The 20,269-nt window shown below is 36.7% G+C and overlaps 1 protein-coding gene across 1 annotated transcript in view; it reads right to left on the reverse strand.

Moving 5' to 3' along the window:
* Positions 1 to 20,269, reverse strand: part of mv (lysosomal-trafficking regulator mauve) — a 546,555-nt gene that overhangs the window by 77,638 nt on the left and 448,648 nt on the right. Inside the window, exon 36 of the mRNA XM_068229176.1 lies at positions 15,785 to 15,925. Coding sequence (XP_068085277.1) covers positions 15,785 to 15,925 — 141 coding nt within the window. The remainder of the gene's footprint in view (positions 1 to 15,784; positions 15,926 to 20,269) is intronic.

Consider the following 20,269-nt stretch of genomic DNA (forward strand, 5'->3'; position numbering starts at 1 on the left):
CAAAATGATCCATGGCAGTAGGTTATCTAGAGTTTTTCACTGTTTTCAGGGGTTAACGACTTTCTGTTGTCGGACAGAAATAATTTATACGCTGAAAATGATCGTTCTACATCGACAGACGTAACTGGGCAATACGAGTACACTGGCATTGACTACTCACAACATTCTTCTGGCAAAGACTGCCCGATTCCACTTATGTAGTTGTTTATGGGTTGAATCTTCTTCAGTCCTGGGTTTGAGTCCAACAACGCACCGAGTTTCCTTTTAACTTTTCTCCAGTTACACCAGGGACACCCTTTAAAGAACTAATGGTGTTTTGAATTAACTGAAGGGACTCGTGCAGAGGTGCATCACGAGTTTCTAGGCCCTTAATCGCCTTCAAAAGTGAAGAATACCTTTATATACAGTTTCAGATTCAAATGAGCACTTTGCTTCACAAACACACACAGTATGACTATCAATAGTTTTTACTACATCTTTTACTTCATTAAAGTACTCCTGGTAGAACAATACTGTGGCTAACCAAGTTCCCCTGAGAACAGGTTCCGTCGGAAGAGAAACCTGAGGCAGATGAGTTTTGTACAACTGTACACAAGCTGATGCTTTTAGCTTTTTTCCACTTGAAATTGCTTTGTTGACAGATGGAAAGAGGGTACGTATCTCTTCTGCAATATGATGCAATCCATGGGTCAAACATTTGACATGGATGAGATTTGGGAAAAATATTTAAAGGGACTGACCAGCTTTCAATGTATACGAAGCTGTATCTGTGACTAAACGGTGCATTTTGTAACAATCGCTCTGCGATTCACTAGGCCGCAGAAGTCGCAGGGAATCTTAAACAAATCTTTCAACTGTAGCGTGGTAGGTTTTTTCTAGCACTTGGTACGAAAGTAAATGAGGTTTGCTCATTATGTTCTTCCGGACATAATTTACCCACTATGAAGTTCGCAATGTATCGACCATATGAATCGGTTCTTTCATCTACCGATATCCAGACCTGTCCCCTCCTATGTCAGATCGTATCGAATCAACGACAGAAGCGTGCAATGAAAATAAATAGTTCTTCCCAAGGGTAGATTCATCTGGTATCCTTTGATTAGCACAATACTTTTCAAGAAACAAGCGTAGATGTGGATTATTCAATTTATGCAGTGGAATGCTGCTGCATATAAAAGCTTTAGAAATATCAGCGGAAAATGTACTAACTTCACACTGTGTTTTCACGTCAGTTAAAAGCAGATTTTGCGTATTCTTACTCTGCTCATTTGATCTGAGATGTAAAGTTGTTTTCGAATGCTATTCAATTTCAAACTTTTTATCACATTTTACGCTCTTGTTGCATACTTGACAGTATACTACATCACCGTCACTTGTATAGTCACTATTGCCTGATATCCACTGTTTAATTAAAAAGACCTAGAGCTTTAGGCATTTTTACAGTTTAATCTGGTAAAACACTGCAATAGACCAGGGGAATATTCCATGAACGAACTTTGCAACTTTTCACTTTGCACTTTTCAGTACAGATTTTGTTCCACCATCACTCTTCAGATTTAGCTTGCAAAGTGAAAAGTGAAAAGTGCAAAGTTAGGAATCTTTTCACTTTTCAAGCCTGTTATGTTCCTCCATTGGTACAGAAATGCAAAGTGCAAAGAAATGAAGTGAAAAGTTTTCATAAATCTTGCGAAGAGACGATTCTTTTTTTATCTGTTAATTAACAAGTATGTACACTAGTTTCTCGACGTAGAATTTGGTTTCACATAATATAGCGACGGGATTTCTAATGAAGGGTGAATTTCCTTCTGTGTGTGGATGTGTTGCCGGTACTCTTGTTAACATTGATGTTTGTCATCATTTGAGAGGTTATTTTTAATGTTGCCAAAAAAAGGATGTCATGTTTCTCCTTGACAACTTCCATCACAGCCAGCTTCTTGTAATAACCTTTCTTTCCCATGATAAAATACTTTAACGGTACCACAATTATACCATCAAGTTCGCCGCGAAAAGTATCGGAGTATTAGGCCTATACAGTTTGCTCATGGAATAAACTCGATCGGATCACTCATTCGCAAAGACTTTTCACTTTGCGAAAAAATTGAAAAGTACAACCTAGATCATGGTGGAACAGAAAGACTTTGCACTTTGCAAGAATTGAAAAGTGAAAAGTGCAAAGTTGAAAAGTTGCGAAGTTCATTCGTGGAACAGGCCCAGCAATTTAACAGATGAATGCACTTGTTTAAGCAACCCTTGGGAGGCTACTATACGGATAAAGGAATGCCAGAAAGAAGGAAATTGCTGTTGTGAAATGGGTCATTATCCGTCTACTGGCTTGTATTGCGACACTGAAAGCCCTTTCCTTGATCAGGGGAAGGCTTCTCGTGTTGCCAAGGGATGTACAACGTATAGAGTTCATTAGATTTGTCATTTCATTCAGAAATCTTAAATAATCGATCACACATAAAAGAAAAATATACCTGTATATGCACTAACGTTCAAAATATGCATTTGCATACGCATTTTTAAATATCCGGGCCCTAGTACTCATTACTGCGTGTTTCTGTGGTGGTTGGTAGTGTAGTGTGTTGTCTGAATATGAAGATGAAAGTGTTGGAACAAACACAAACACCCAGTCCCCGAGCCAGAAGAATTAATCACACGTGATTAAAATTCCTGACCCAGCCCGGAATCGAACATGGGACCCTCTGAACCGAAGGCCTCAATGCTGACCATTCAGCCAATGAGTTGGACAAAGTAAACTGCAATACCTTACTTAATATTTTTATATCCAATCACAACCCACAATAGATGGTACAGAACATAAGTAATCTTTACAAACATAACCTGATTTCCGTAAAGGTCAACAATAAATTATTATCAGATTGGAAAACAATGAACACAGGAGTAAGACAGGGTTGCGGTCTTTCCCCTCCCCTATTCATAATCTATATGAATGCTCTCATATGACAATTTAGAGAAACAAGACATGGTTCCAGCTGGACGCAATATTATTTGCAGATGACTTAGTGCTGGTCGCCACCTTAGAAGATGATTTACAGCGTTTCAATGCATAACCTAAACCTAGTCTCAGAAAAGTACTCAATGGAAATATCCCCTGAGGAAACTAAGATAATGGCTTTCTGTGGCAAGGAACTAGTAAGAAGCAAGATCTGCTTTAAATAACAACATTTTGGAAAGAGTAAATGAATTTAAATACCTCTGCTACAAACTGTCTTTCCAACTGGACATACCCGAGAAAATCTCCAAATTCAACACATGTTTGGAATCATCAATACAGTTTTTAGACCATCATTAGTTCAAAAACACACCCGTACAAGAATCTATAAAACCTTGGCAAGGCCTGTACTTTGCTAAGGAAGTAAAGTGAAGACCCTGAGTAAATGTGATGAGAGAAGAATAACTACAACTGAAATGAAATACATGCGGCGAACAGCAGGAGTCACTAAGTGGGAACACGAAAGAAATACAGAAGTGCTGAATGATCTTAAAAGCAGACCTATATTGCAACACATCTATGAATACCAGAGAAATTGGCTAGAACAGCTAAACAGGATGGACAGAAGCAGGATCTCCAAAGCAGTCATAAACTACTGCCCAGGTGGTAAGAGATCTCTGGGACCCTCCAGGAAGATATGGCATAAAAATGCAAATCTTTTGTATAGACCGTAACAGTTCTTCTATAGGACTAATACATGAAAGGATGATGATGATGATGATGATGATGATGATGATGATTATTATTATTGTTATTATTCTTTGCGTAGGGAAGTGGCGACCCCATCGCCCAATGGGAAACCACTGTAATCAGCTACCCGAGTATTGGCGGGAAAACCATACATCATTGGGTTAGGAGGAAATGCCAACCCAGAACCCTGAACATCTGGGGTTTTCCCTCTGCGGTAAACAACTGTAGTTGTAAATCGGAGCTTGTTCCGCCCAAGGTTAACTACCTTCGAAAGTCAACCATGGAAAGTTCTTTTAGGAAAAAAATTCCATCATCCTGTCCAAGATAGCAGGAGAAGGCTACATCGGATTCGGTGGGTAGCCACCAAGAAGGCGTCAACAAGTCAGAGCGTTGGTAATCACCCACTCTTATGCCAGCACATAAGAACAGGACTGAACAAGATCAGATCAACTACATTGCAACTCATAATATTAATTCTCTACTTAAAGCAGGAAAACTAAAGAACTTGACAGACAAATTAGATAAACAGAAAATTTTAGTAGCAGGACTCTAGGAGATGAGAAATACTACAGAAGAACCGTTCAAATCTCAAGGCTACAGAATTTACAATGGGAAATCTGGACTAAGTGTTATGAAACAATGTCCCCAATTTGGAACTGGGTTTATAGTCAATGTGAAAATAATAGATATGATAATTGGTTTTCAAGCCATCTCACCTAGAATTGCAACTTTGAGTTTAAAAGCATCCAGCAAAATTTATACCATCATAAATGCCCATGCCTGTATTAATGAAAGAATTTTCTAACAAAGACTAGGAAAGAAATGGAAAAGTTTTGGGATCTCTATGACCAAATAGTAAACCGAGTAAATATTAACAATGTTAAGATCCTGTTAGGGGACTTCAATGCCCAACTCGGAAGAGAAAAGAATTACCGAGATATCATTGGGAAATGGCTTCCACATAAACATACAAATAAGAATGGTCAAAGACTTTTTGAACTCTGCAGAGAACACAAACTGATCTTAAAGTCCACATACTTCAAAAGGAGGCCAAACAAACTTAAAAATTGGAAACATCTTGATTGGAGAAAAGGGGAATGGCAGCTGGATCATGTATTTATGGACAAATTCTTCCACAGAGAAGTCTACAATGTTAAAGTATTAAGAGGAGTAGATACAGGTTCAGATCATTATATAGTCAAAATCAAAATTAAGTTCACACCATAAAAAGGAAACAAAGGAAAAAAATATGCAATAAACAAAAGAGGAACTCTGATCCACACCAATTAATTAGAAATGATAAATAGAGAGAAGTCACACAAAACATAAAACTGACCAATAACTTACAAGGGTGGATCAAATATAAACAGGATTTTATTTTTTATTTAAATTCATTTATTTAAAAACACAAGGCAATTATCAGTTAATTTATTTTTCCACATAGTTTCCTGCTTTGGAAATGCATTTGTCCCAGCGTATGGGCAGCTTTTTGATGCCCTCACTGTAAAAAGAACAGGGTCGTGTCACCAGCCAGTCACACTCTAGTCATCTTCAAATTGTTGCCCTCCTACAGCTTCTTTAAGCGGTCTAAATAAATGGAAATCGCAGGGCGATACGACTGGGCTGTAAGGAGGATGATCAAGTGTAGTCCGATGCGTTTCCTGTAGGTTGGAGACAGTTTGAGCTACAGTATGGGGCCACGCACTGTCGAATCGGCTGGTCTCGTCTTTTGTGGCATTATGCAACCCTCGCCTTGTTCAACAGCTCGCAGTAGTAAGTAACATTGATCGTGCGACGTTCATAAAAAAAAAAAAATCAATCAGAAAAATGCCTCGCCTATAGAAAAAACGGTTGCAAGAACCTTGCCAGCTGACAGTCGAGTCTTCGCTTTCACTGGTGCTGTCTCCTCTTTCCTCCGCCATTCCTTACACGTGCCCTTGACAATGTTTGATCACTGAACTGTGCAGTCATTCTCTGGCAAATTCCCACCACTGTAACTCCTTCACGAGCAAGAAATTTTATAATTATGCGTTGCACAGTGGAAGGGTGCACCTGTTGCCCCGACATCATGAGTGTTACTGACGAAACGGTGAGAAATATTTAACAGCATGCTCTCCCCAATCCTAATGGTCCCGCTTAAGCATAGCAGAAGCGCGGAGCCAGTCCTACAAACTGTTGATATTCAGGAACAAAAATCCTGTTTATATTTGACCGACCTTCGTAGAAGAACTGGTTCCAATTCTCAGGCAAAAAGCTGAAAATTTAGCCCCATTGAACCTACATAAAAGACATGCCTGGCCCTTGGCAGCCGGCACAATTCCCATCCTCACTGCTAGAAGGGGGCTTCATTCCATTTCTGACCCGGTCAAATGACTGGAAACGGGCTGTGGATTTTCATTTTTCAAAAGACATGCATGGTGGACTTCAGAATGTGACAAATTTCATGAAGAAAGACATCAGGCATGGTTGAAATTTTAAACACCAACCTCAAAAATATCAGGAAAAAGTTTACACAAATTATCAGGCAAACCAAGAGACAATCACAGAAAGATCTAATCGACTCAATAGAAGAAAATTACCACAAAATCAAATTCCAGAGACTTTTACAAAATGTTTGGAAGACAACTACAAAAATCTGCCCCTCCCACGTTAATGCTGAGAAGTGAGGATAGTGAAACGACACATAATGAAAGGAAAATGCCGAAATCATGGCAAAAAATATACATTAAACATTTGAATTGTTAAGAACCCCAGGAAGTGCAATTAATCCAAACACACCCATCAAGACCCCGCCTGAACTCATAAAGCCCCCAACAATCCAAGAGGTGGAAACAGCATTCAGAGAGTTGAAAAATTATAAGACCAAGTTTTCGCAGAAATGTGGAAATATGCCAGTAATACAGTTCGAACAACTTTACACATGGCCGTAACAAAAATCTGGATAAAAGAAAAGTTCCCCGAACATTGGACTACAGCCATAATCCACCCACACCACAAAAAAAGGAGATAAAAAGCAATCCAGATAATTACAGAGGTATCTCTCTCTTAGACTGCACATGCACGATTTTCTCCAGAATCGTATACAGGAGAATCAAAGAGCAACTAGAGGAAGAATTAGGTGAATACCAAGGAGGCTTCAGACCTTGGAGAAGCTGTGCAGAACAAATCATCACTTTAAAATTAGCCATAGCATATTACAAGAAACAAAACAAACCTCTTCCAATAACCTTTGTGGACTTTAAAAAAGCACATGACTGTATCCATAGACCTTCAGTGTTAAAAATTTAAGAAATTTCGGGCTCCATCCAAAATTAATCAAATTGATAGAACTCACCTTAACCAACACCAAATCAAAAGTAAAGTTCAGAGGGGAATTCTCTGAGCCATTCATCATAAAAACAGGTTTAAGACAAGGAGATTGCTTGTCACCACTGCTGTTCAACTGTACCTTGCAATATATAATGAGGGAATGGTACAAGATTAACTCAAGGAACATCCGAATTGGAAGACCCAAAGTCAATATAAGTTTAAAATGCCTAGGATTTGCTGATGACCTTGCTCTCTTGTCCAACAATATTCAGGAAACCAGGCAACAACTTACTCTTTTTCCCCACTTTTACAGCCAAAAAATGTAAATGGGGGTCCAATATGCAATAACCTAAATTTTGTGCAGTGAACACATGACTTCTAGGCTATAAATAGTACATGTAAACATTCTACACTATTCTTTAACAAACTTATGAATGTATTTGAGTTATACTGGCTATTTTCGAAGGACGGCAGTATTTCTAAATGTAAAAAGTCAATAAATGGAGAACACAAGTTCTAGGCCTCGGCCTGTATATAAAAGTAAATATAGTCAGTTTTGATTACTCTTATATCACGTCATTCGTTACATCTCATTAATTCCTCTGATGAGGTAGACGTCAGGAAGGGCATACAGTCGTAAAAACTCACTACGAAGATATGTCGCCCTTCATACTCGATCCTGTAGAAAAAAGGAATAAGGGGATCGATCATATTATGCAATATTGATACAATATAACTAAATAGCCAGTCATTTGTCTCTGTGAGTTGAGCAGTAGGCCTACCACACAGTAAGCCTGAGTAAACCGGCGTATCTTCATTCCAAGTGACGTCATCTTCACTGTCATCTCGTCAACTATGCATTGCAATCAAGAGCATTCGAGGTCCCATCTTTTTAAACCTTTCAAAAATAGTTTTGTTCTAGACTAGAGTCCAAACAGTGTGAATCTATTCTCAAATGGTTACTGGAGATGGTCTTTGATATTCCCAGTTGGTGTATGTGTAGCAGAAGCCACTCCTTTCGAATAAAGTTGTGTGGAGCATGTGCCAAATCACCAGCTGATAACTAGCGTTTGTTACGAGTTATACTTCTGAATGTAATACATAGTGACTGGAAGCATTCTTTTGATAACTGCGGATGTTGAAAGCCAGACCCTTATTTTATAAGTATATTTCATGCTTGTTCTCTACATTTATCATATCAGGATCTACCTGAACAGCTGTAAATAAGATAAGAGAGCAACAAAATTAAATTCTTTTCAAGGTCCACCTATTCAATACAATGACGTTTTATTGTGATTCAATCACATGTCAAATAGTCAAATGGTACCAGTTTCGGCATCTATGTGCCATCATCAGCCTTGGGTACAAATTAAAACAAGATATACATTCCTAAAACATCTAAAACACATTTTAACACATTATAAAATAACATACAATTAATGTGGTGATACATGAAATACGATAAAATTATGATACAATTGGTATGATATAAAATTCTTAAAATTCCGGCTGTTCGTTACATAATTCAGTCTGTGTGCATCCGGGTGAATTTTTACAGTTGTATGCTGTCTATGTGAATGACATTTGTTCCTTTTGATATTAGGTGGTTCCAGGGAAGTTTACTTTGATCATGTAAGATCGCGATGTATTTAGAGATGACTTCCCACTTCAATTTGAACCTGAAGAAGAAATTAGCTAAGTTAGATGTTGGAAGCAATGTATGGAAGTTACTGGAAACATTAGAATCGTTAAATGATGATTGACTCACCTTGAGCAGCATGTGAACGTGTTGTTACACAGACGGAGCCGGGCGAAGTGTGTGAGCAACGGTAAAGGAGGCTAGGGGAAGGCGAGGGGAAGGAAGGAGGCGGAGCGCTTGCGGGGGAATGGAACTAAGGCGGGGCGGAAGGATGGGGTAGTGGGGGTAATTGACGGGAGTGTGTATTCCTGATTACTTGGAAAATCGAACTGTTTTTCGATAGTTTGGTATTTTTAAGCCAATCGATTAAAAGATCAAAAAGAATATTGGGTTTCTCGTAAATCTCATTTAAATTATAATTGGGGTTAAAATATTGGTCGCAGTTGATGTAACAACTTTCAATGATATTCATTGTGGGTCCCTTGTTTACTGTTTGAAGAACCTCCATATCTTGTTCAATGTCGGTAAATTTGTGATTAGTGTCGTGCATATGTACACCCATGGCGGAGAACTTATTGTGTCTCATCGCGTTGACGTGTTCCGAATATCTAATCATAAAATTGCGTCCTGTTTGACCTATGTAGGAGCTGCTGCATTCATTGCATTTTAGTCTATATATTCCAGATTTGGAGTAGATACTGGGGGTATTGATTGATGCAGAGTTGTGTAAAATTTCGGAAGTTCTATTGTTAGTTTTGAATAAAATTCTTACGTTATGTTTTCTGAAAAGGTTGGTGATTTTGTGGACGTCATTATTATAAGTGAAGGTGGTTGAAATATGAGTTTTTTCTTTTTCTTTTATGAGTTTAGTTTTAGGCCGGTACCTATATTTGTTTATTATTTATTCTATAAACTGCCTGTTGTACCCATTGAACTTAGCAATTGCCCTTATGGTATTAAGTTCATTATTAAGATCTTTCTTTGCCATGGGTATGGCGAAAGCTCGATATACCATGCTATTGTATGCTGCACGTTTGTGCATTATGGGATGTATGGAATCTTTGTGTATAGTGTTAGCAGTTTGTGTAGGTTTCCTGTATATTTTGTAAGACAGGCCAGATGTATTTCTAATGATAGTTATATCTAGAAAATTGATTGCTTTATTGGTTTCTGATTCTAGTGTGAATTTAATGTATGGGTCAATATTATTCAAGTCTTGAAGAGTGGATTCCGCGTTCTTGATTGATTCATCCATAATGACGAATGTGTCGTCCACATATCTAGCCCACATGAGAATATTTGGAAAGTTGTTATTATTGATTTTTGTATGTTCTAAGTTATCTAAATAAATATTAGCCAAAATTCCTGATGAAGGTGATCCCATCGCCAGTCCATTCTGTTGATATATAATTTTGTCGAAAACAAAGAAATTATTATTGATGACCAGGTCTAGAAGCTGAATGAAATCTTGTATTTCTAGTTTGCTAAGAGAACTATATTTATTTAGATTATTTTCAATGATTTTTGGAAGTTTAGAAATTGGTATGCTCGGGTACATATTTTCTATGTCAAAGGAGTGGAGGGAGTGGTTAGGTTGTAGGTTTAATACCTTTAATTTCTCAATCAGTTCAGTAGTGTTTTTAATGGATTTGTTGGAGAGAAAGTGATAATTTTTTGTTAGAAAATTTTGAATGAATTGGGATGCTTTGTAGAGTGGACTGGGTCTGTAGTTGATAATGGGTCGGATAGGAATATTAGGTTTGTGAATTTTCGGAAGGGCTTTAACTGTAGGAAGGCCTGGATTCATGGTTATCAGTTTAGATTTTTCATGGTCTGTAAAAAGAAATGTTAAGTTCTTTAAAGTTTGCTTTAGTTGCCTCTGGATTTTTTGGGTAGGATCTTTCTTGATTATTTTAAATGTGTTGTTGTTGAAAAATTCTTTAGTTTTGGATACATAATCAGTTTTATTCATTAAGACAGTAGCTTTACCTTTATCTGCCTTTGTAATTATTAAGTCATTATGTTTTATTTTACTTTTAAGTTCTCTGATTTGCTTGTGTTCAGAGGTAAATTTGTCGTCATTAGCGTTAATGGAAATAGTTTTCCTACTTACGTTTTCAACTGTGCCTATCCTATCTAGTTTTCTTTTTATTTCGAATCTAATTTCGTCTTGTTTCTCCAAAGGCATTTTGTTTATTGTAGCTTCTGATTCTATAATCATGTTAGTCATTATGTTTATTTTATTCATGTTAGGCCAGTTTTGGTTAGGGCCTTTTGATAAAATGGCGATTTCTTCTTTATTAAAGTTTACATTGGAAAGGTTAACTACAGGGGGATGAAATTTCTCAATTATATTTTTTGTCAAATTGATTTCTTTAGGTTGATTTTCAAGTGAAAACGTTTGTTTCTTCTTTTTTAAAATGTTTAATTTTCTATCTAAAGTAAGCTGTTTTTGCGAAAGAATATCAAACAATTTATTGTCAATTTGACTTTGAAATATGTTCCATTGTGCTATAGAAAGCAGATGAGCTGCTTCAAGGTGAGTTTCATACAATTTATTATTTAAGAAGGATTTTTTCTTATGTAAAAAACAAATTTCGTTTTTCAGCCAAATCTTGTTCGTTTTTTGTTGAGTTTTGATCAAATGTGGTGCGTAACGATGTTTTTTAATTGTTCCTTTCAAAAAATTAGGTGTTAAATCATGTGTAATACATTGCTTCAGGAAATTGATATCTTTGCCTAATTTTGCAACTTTGATTTTTAGGCCCATAACAACACGTTCACATGCTGCTCAAGGTGAGTCAATCATCATTTAACGATTCTAATGTTTCCAGTAACTTCCATACATTGCTTCCAACATCTAACTTAGCTAATTTCTTCTTCAGGTTCAAATTGAAGTGGGAAGTCATCTCTAAATACATCGCGATCTTACATGATCAAAGTAAACTTCCCTGGAACCACCTAATATCAAAAGGAACAAATGTCATTCACATAGACAGCATACAACTGTAAAAATTCACCCGGATGCACACAGACTGAATTATGTAACGAACAGCCGGAATTTTAAGAATTTCATATCATACCAATTGTATCATAATTTTATCGTATTTCATGTATCACCACATTAATTGTATGTTATTTTATAATGTGTTAAAATGTGTTTTAGATGTTTTAGGAATGTATATCTTGTTTTAATTTGTACCCAAGGCTGATGATGGCACATAGATGCCGAAACTGGTACCATTTGACTATTTGACATGTGATTGAATCACAATAAAACGTCATTGTATTGAATAGGTGGACCTTGAAAAGAATTTAATTTTGTTGTAATCCCACTTCAATACGGAACCAATGAAATTCATAACTATAAGTAAGATAAGAGAGACCACATTGTTTAGGTTAGGTATGCTATCACCCGGATAGTGCCAAAAGTTCCACGATGAAAAGAATAAAAATACATAACAGGAAAGTTTGCCGCATTTATGGATATCTACAGGTGTGGTGGTAAGGCGTTTTATCATCATGATGTTTAATTTTGTATGTTCGTTGTCTCCATTTTTTATTAACACATACCCTAGTATGTTTTGTTTGGCATCTCCAAAAAACGTTAAAAGTAAGCGGAAACATAAAATCATTATTATTATTATTATTATTATTATTATTATTATTATTATTATTCATAATTTATTTATTTATTATTTGCTATCGGCCAACTAGGGACCATGGTAAGTTTCAATATACAGTACATTCTGGCATTTACACAGTTTTCGATTGATCCAGTAGATTTTCATTAGCTTGCTGTGTCGAGCACGGTGTTCATCCAACCACTTTGCACCAGCTGTCCACTTCACATCCTGGAAAGTCCCAAAAGTCACAATGTTTTCCTGAAAAAGTCTCGTTTGTGCACGCCATTATTATTATTATTAATTAATTAATTTATTTATTTATTTACATTTTATGACCTTCACTGGACCACTCTAGCCAACTTTATATAAAGAATTTTTCAGATTCCTGTCAACCCAGTACTTCTTCATTCATTATTCATTCTTCTTCTTCTTCTTTTCGTTTCAGCCAACTTCTCAAGTTCTCCTTCCTCTTTTGCCAGTATTCCTTCATCCGTTGGATTGCTCGTGCTCGTTTTCACATCAGGTAGGTCCTTCACCTCTGCAACTCTCTGCCTGAAGATTTTTCTGTTTGTTATATCTTCTGCCGTGATCCCAAATTTTTCTAAATCTCGGTGGACTTCTTTTACCCATGGGACTTGTGTCTTCCTGTTCTCCTGGAAGGTCAGGATCCTGTTGGCGAGTCTCTCCGATCCCATCCTTTTAATATGTCCGTAGAACGTCAATCTCCTCTTTTTCATTGTGGTGGCGATGTTTTCAAATTGTTGGTATAGTTCTCTGTTTGGTCTCATGCGAAACGTAAACTTGTCTGATAATTTTATGGGTCCAAGAATCTTTCTAAGGAACCTCCTTTCTTTCATTTCCAAATCTGAGAGTCCCTTCCTGGCTATTGTCTCAGCTGCGTATAAACATTCAGATTTGACTATTGTGCTGTAGTGCTTGAATTTGGCCCGGTAGGAGAGTGACTTAGATTTGTAGGTGATCTGACGTAATCTAAACGCAGTTTCCATCTTTCTTGCACATTCTTGAATTGCTGCTTTCTCATTCATGTTTGGAGTCAAAATCTCTCCTAGGTACTTAGACTATATCATCTGCAAATGCGAAGCATTATTATTATTATTATTATTATTATTATTATTATTATTATTATTATTATTAGGTACGTTGGTGAATAAAACAATAATTATTTGGGTACTTTATATCACGTTTTAAACCAACTTCTCTCCAAAAAATACCTATATTGGCCCGAGTTACGAGATATTACAGGATCACTTTGTTAATGATCTCGCCTGCTATATTAATATTTCTCACCTAAAGTAAACTTGTTTCCTCATCCCGAGGTGGTGCAGCTCTTTTTAGACATGCCTCCAGTGGAAAGGAGTTACATGTACCATTTTTACCGCATATCAACCTTCCTGTCATTTGTAAATCCCTGGCAGTACGGTACCGGTAATTGAACTCAAGACTCCCGAGAACGGCATCTAATTGTGCTAACCATTACGCTGGCGGACATTCTTAACTACAAAACACAGACATAGAGTATGACTGATGTTTGTCTGCAATGCGCGGGTCGCACATGAAACTATACACCTATTTGGCGTGCAACATCATCACAGCTGCAGTAGGCCTATGCTATGGAGACGGACATTTCTTAACTACAAAACACAGATGTACCGCATGACTTCGATGTGTGTATTCATTATGTGGGTCGTACGGATGAAACTATTCATAAATTTGTGCTATGTCATCAGAGCTGCAGTAAACTGCTTCAAAGCAAAAGTGTTGTTCTTCTCTGATGAATTATGTTGGGAGGTCTTGTATGAGAGATTTATTTTTTTCATTTTTTTATCTTGATAAGCCAGGGGTATCTAACATGCAAGGGAGTCTAATACACGAGTAAATATGGTATATCACTACAGGAAATAGCACAGAAATTTGGTCTTCGAATATCTTTTGAAAGGACAGTAAACATGTTAACGGACCCACCACTCATACACAAAATTGCCACAGGAAACCAAGAAATCAAAATTGTAGATAAATTTAAATATCTGGGAGAAATGGTAACATATAACCTTGATGAAAAGCCAACATGGCATAACAGAATAAATAAACTGATCAGAGCACAATATGTCACCAAGAATACATACAACAAAAAGGGCCTGTCAATAGCAACAAAATTAAAACACTACAAAACAGTCACTCAACCAGAAATAACATACGCAAGTGAAACCTTCTTCAAAACAACTAACACTGCACAAATAGACAAAATACTCAAGAAGATAGAGAGAAGAAACATTAGAATGTGCATCATCAGGAGAATGATAGAAAAATTATGGAATAGTAAGAGCAACATTAAGTGGATTACAGAAATCAACGAAGATATGGATGAACTACAAATTACAGTGGAAGATCTAAGAAACAAAACCGACAAAATCAGGAAACTCAAAAACAAACCAGACTGGAAACCAGAATCAACAAGCAGAGAATAGGATAGCAGACAATAGGAAGGGTGATTTCCGATGAAGAAAGAAAGATAAGATCCGAGAAAATGAAGAAGTACTGGGCTGACAGGAAACTGAAAAATTCTTTGTATAAAGTTGGCTAGAGTAGTACAATGAAGGCCATAAAATGTAAATAATAATTATATTATTCACACTTTTCTTCTGATTTTGATGACCATATTCAATATCTTTGTGATCAATATGGTCTATTGGTTACACAGTTTTGCATCTTATAAGAACAATCATGATAATGATGATAATTAGACAGATAAAGCCTTCAATATTTCCATGACAGTAATGGACTTGGTTTTATTTGTGATTATCTCTGTTATCATAGCCTGTATGGGAAAATATGAGACATAAATGATCGGAAATTACTTTTATTATGCACAATTTTTCAATACTACTAATATTAACAGAGAAACATGAAATTTCCTGTCTTGATCCCCCTAGAGTTGCTACACCACTCAAACAAGATATAGTCTATCCCTGAATTTAAAGACAGATGTTTCTAGAAATTCTGTTCAGCTGTTTACCGGTGATGTTGATATAAACAAACAGAGTGGCATACAGGCAAAAACTGCACTGAACCTACTTTTTGCTTAATCCAAGAAAAAAAAAAAGTGTGAGGCAAAAGTCTGAACCATAGAGACAAAATTATAATTTCATTTCTATAGAGAATCCAGATTAGTACAAATGAAAGGTTATCTTAAGTGTTTGCCACAAGATGAAAGCAGAAAATGTGACAGCCCTAATTACTCAAGCCCAAATACTCTGATCTCTACGAGAGTGCACCAAATACTTCAAATTAATGAGCTGAGTGTTGTGTGTTGACAGTCCTTGCAAAATTAGTTGAGGCATCTGTCTGTAAAGCAGAGAATTCCAGTTTCAATCCCTAGCGTAGCCAACTTTTCAGTTATTTCACCTTGACAAATAACACAGACATGAAAATTTCACATTCTGTAATATCCACAAATTTTGGTACTTTGAGTTAAACGTGAATTACCTTCTGAATTAAGTAGAAACTCTGGCAGGAAGAAAAATTCTGGAATTAACTCCTTGACATCTGTAGTGGAGTCGGAACTTGTGAGCCTCCATGTTGTGTACAGCGAGTGGAAAGTCCGATCTGGCAGGTCAAAGTTATTATCTAGACAGAGAGAGATATTGTCATCAAGATAAATCACAATAAAAACATACATCATCATACTTTGGATATAGTGAGACACTATAAAAATTCCACAGAAGAAATACCCAGTCTATCAACACTGCTACATATTGTAAGTATTGGGAAGGAATAAACATGCGTCAAATGAAGTGTCATAAATAGACAGATAGGAACAAGAAAAGGAACACATAATTGGACGAACACAATGTTCTGCTCCTAATTAGGAATACAGGACAAATACAAAACGAGAAAAGGATCTCAAGGCGGTAATATAAGTATTGGAATCTTTTTCTGTACTTATCCAGCTTTCTTTTTATCCTTCACTTCCCACATGGAGACTAAGATCTGTCAAGATGGCTCATCAGTGAGTGTTAATGCCCGCCTTCCTGATGAAGCCGGGGAGCAGGATCGAGCTTGTCAGGGACTGATGCAGAAGAACTGGGATTGAAGAGGGGAGAGTTTATCTGTTTAACGATGGCATTGTATGAAAATGTGATTGTAGTTGTCCTTTTATCTTTTCATATTTGTCCTTGTGTCCTCTCTCTGTTGCTCCCTCTTCACACTGACCTGCCATTGTGTTCATTCTATTATGTGTTCCTTTTCTTGCTCTATATCTCTATATTATTATTATTATTAACATTATTGGCCACATTGGACCACTTGAGTCGTTCCACACTCACTTTCTCCTTGAAGGAGATCTCCTTGTGATCTGCTCAGTACTTTTTCATTTGTTCTGATTGTAATTTTCTCAACTCTTCTGAAATTGCTATAGTCCTTCTATGTGTCATTTCTGCCAAAAATTTGAGTCTTCAGAAGGGTGTCAATTTTATTTTTGTTCTCTGCTTCTGCTAATATTGAGTCGAACTGCTTTGAGATCTTGCTGAATTTTGTAGATCCATTGCCCTCCTGTCTTCTTTCCAAGATTTCTCATCACTAGTTCTCTCCCTATATGTGATTGTTACACGTTTTTATAACCAGAAAATACATGTTAGGCAATTTGTTTGATCTTTATTATTACATATATTGCAAAATGAACTTAGCCTATTTCTGTGTATAGTGACCATAAATGCCTATTTACTCGACCTTTGAAATTACTTTACAAATTGCACTGAAATTGTTGATATGTACAGTAAACAATATTTTTGAACATCATATTCTACACATAAGCTTAGTGTCAATGTGACAGGAGACCGACAAGGTCGTACCATTTTAAATGACAACCTTTTAATGAGTAAGTTGAATGAGCCTTTTCTTTTCACGTGACATTTTTGGTTTTTTGTTTCATCCATTCTCTTTTTTTCCCATTACAGATGATGCACACTTATTATTCCCTTTTTTTTATGGTCTCACTACACTGCACAACACAGTGTTCCACTTTTTAAAAGGATTAGCAAGTTATATGTCAACCAAATGAGTTTTTAGACGAGAGGATTTTTCTACTTCAACATGTTTTAAATATGTCAATCATGATCACTGTATTTTAATTCCACATACTTCATCAGTGTTTTTATTTCTTTGCATAAATGTAATATTTGAGCTTCTACTGAGGATAGCCTTTAGATAGGCTGAACTTCTTACAAAATTGTAAGAATCCTACTAGTCAATGTATATATTATTTTACGTCCAATTACGATGAAACTTTACATATAAATAGGACATGTTTTGACCAGGCATTGGGTCATCCTCAGGAAGACATGTAAACTGAATTAAAAACATCGGAAACACACAAAAATGAAATGTTGATTAAAAAGATTTTTAAAAACATGATGTAAGTTAAAAAAGCTGAAGTGTTGATCGTTAAAACAGTCTTGAGCTGGAGGTCTTTCTGTTTCAATGTTTTGTTGTCTTTTGGTGTGATTCAACTGGTATCTTTATAACTGTTGCCTTAGTTGTTCGTATTTCGACATGGGCTGATATACATAGGCACTATTGAAGTTGCACTGCCTGAATTTAGTCTGTAAAATGGATAATACAAATCAAATTAAGGTTGAAAAATGATGACAAAGAGGAACAATATTTAGATAAAGTTATGAAGACCGAAAAATTAACTTACGTTTCGTGGCCTGGTTGTATCACCTGGCTGCGGAAGAAAGTCAGTCAAGAGCTGGACTCTGTAGTCAGAGAATACGGGCCACGAAACGTAAGTTAATTTTTCGTTCTTCATAAGTTTATCTAAATATTGTTCCTGTTAGTCACCGTTTTTCAACCTTAATTTGATTTGTATTATCCATTTTACAGACTAAATTCAGATGGTTCAACTTCAATAGTGCCTATGCATATCAGCCCATGTTGATTACAAGGAAATTATTTCTGTAAGTAGTGAAAGTGACAGCAAAGTACAAGGTGCCTTGGAAGTAATGGAAAATTCTGATAACCAGAATGATGTTCAAGTCGGCGCAGGTTTATGTTATTATTGGCAGTACATCAATATTTGAAGAAACCAGTGAAGGGATAAGTGTGAACTGTTGATATTTGTGTAGACTGTTATAAGGACTTCGATTTCAACACTGGAAAAAAAGAAACTGACCTAAGAAAACAAAGACAAACTGTAGGTTTGAAATTCATGAAAAGAACTCAAAATCCGTTTCGAGAAAAAAATATCACGTTTTACTTAGCATTCGAAATGAAAAGTGAACTGTGGGGAAATATGTAAAAACACAACTGTGTGTTTCAGAATACAGTAGTGCCTCGATTATTTGTTCCCAGAAACTACGTTTTCCCATATTATTCGTTCAAATTACGTGTCCCGCAAGCATCCTAATTAAATCATGTTGTAAAAATCCCGCATTATCTGTTCCTCGGAGAAACGATTTCCCGGATCAACCGTCCAGAAATTTCAGTCCCATCAACGCTAAACCCTCGATCATGCGTTTTCCAAGAAACTGTATCTCACGAAAGAGCAGCTACGGCATACTTATTGATCTTGGTGTTAACGTCCAATCATTGCGCTAATTTGAGAAAGTACTGTACTGGAAAAGCAATCGGCGGTGAACTTCGGGTGGTATTGCTTAGAGAATCCTCAGAAATCCTAAAGCAGAGAGTGTTTACAACAATTGGAAGGAGACAGCTCTACATGAGGCCGGAACAAGTTTCATCAAATGTTCGTACTTTCAAAACGTCTACATTATGTCCAGGGTTAGATGTTTATGTTAATTTTTTTTTACTTTTTTCGAGTGTATTGCCGAACAGGTTTTTGGCATTTCCCTCAGGGCAGTGAATTAGTATTTTATTTAGTATTTAGAATTTAGTATTTTATTATTATCGTATACCGTACGATTATGTCATCGAGACCAGAATACATGTTGCACCTTACATACATACATCCATGGGAGGTTTTGGGATTGCCTTTTACTGTTTTCGCCCCAATATAAGACTGGGAATTTCACGTTTTTTGGAAAATGTTATAAAAACCGCAGCCGTTTTATATGCGCATGTTACATTTAAAAACTTTGTATAAATTCGCACTCGTACTGACTTGTACAGTGAGCGCGCTTTCCAGATGAGCTCAAAGTCGCGAATAATTGTAATTTTGGATGATAATTTTTTCTCTTTCCAATTTGATTGTGATTAGTGACGAGCAGAATTGAATATTATGCATTCAAGAACTTGAGGATCAATACTTACATTTGAAACCATATTCCCGAGTTCAACATAACCTTTAAAAGTCAATGTAGGCCTAATTTACGCGGTACAAGATTTCCATAAACTGACTATGAACAGTATACCGGCGTCAAATTACAATGGAAGATAAAGAAAAAACGGATTTCACCATCATGTTGGGCGCTTTTGTGTGTAATGTGCTTTATTTTATTAGATTAGAGAATTAAAAACTACTTGTGGTCAATTGTTGTTTGGCTTGGCATTACGGGTATTAGATTTTTTTGAAGAGTTTGGCTGATCAAAGTTGCTGAACTGAAAGAAGTCTTCAGAGGAAACTGGCAAAGTTTCCCCGGTAAAACTAAATGTAAAGTTTCTAGATTTTTAAGTCGCGTACCGGAAATTAATGTTTGAAGCTGGCCCCGCGGTCTAACTTGCCTGCCTCTCACCCGGAGAACCCGGGTTCGATTACCGGCCAGGTCAGGCATTTTTACTTGGATATGAGGGCTGGTTCCAGGTTCACTCATTCTACGATTACCTTTAATTGAGGAGCTATTTAATGGTGAGATGGCGACCCCAGTCTAGAGAGTCAGGAATAATGGCCGAGAAGATTCGTCACACTGACCATGCGTCACCTCGTAATCTCCAGGCCTTCGGAACGAGGGCAGTCGCTTGGTAGGCAGAAGGCCCATTGGGGCTATAGTTTGGTTTGGTTTGGTTTGGTTTGGT

This window comes from Anabrus simplex, chromosome 9, assembly GCF_040414725.1.
Source record: "Anabrus simplex isolate iqAnaSimp1 chromosome 9, ASM4041472v1, whole genome shotgun sequence".
Taxonomy (NCBI): Eukaryota; Metazoa; Arthropoda; class Insecta; order Orthoptera; family Tettigoniidae; genus Anabrus; species Anabrus simplex.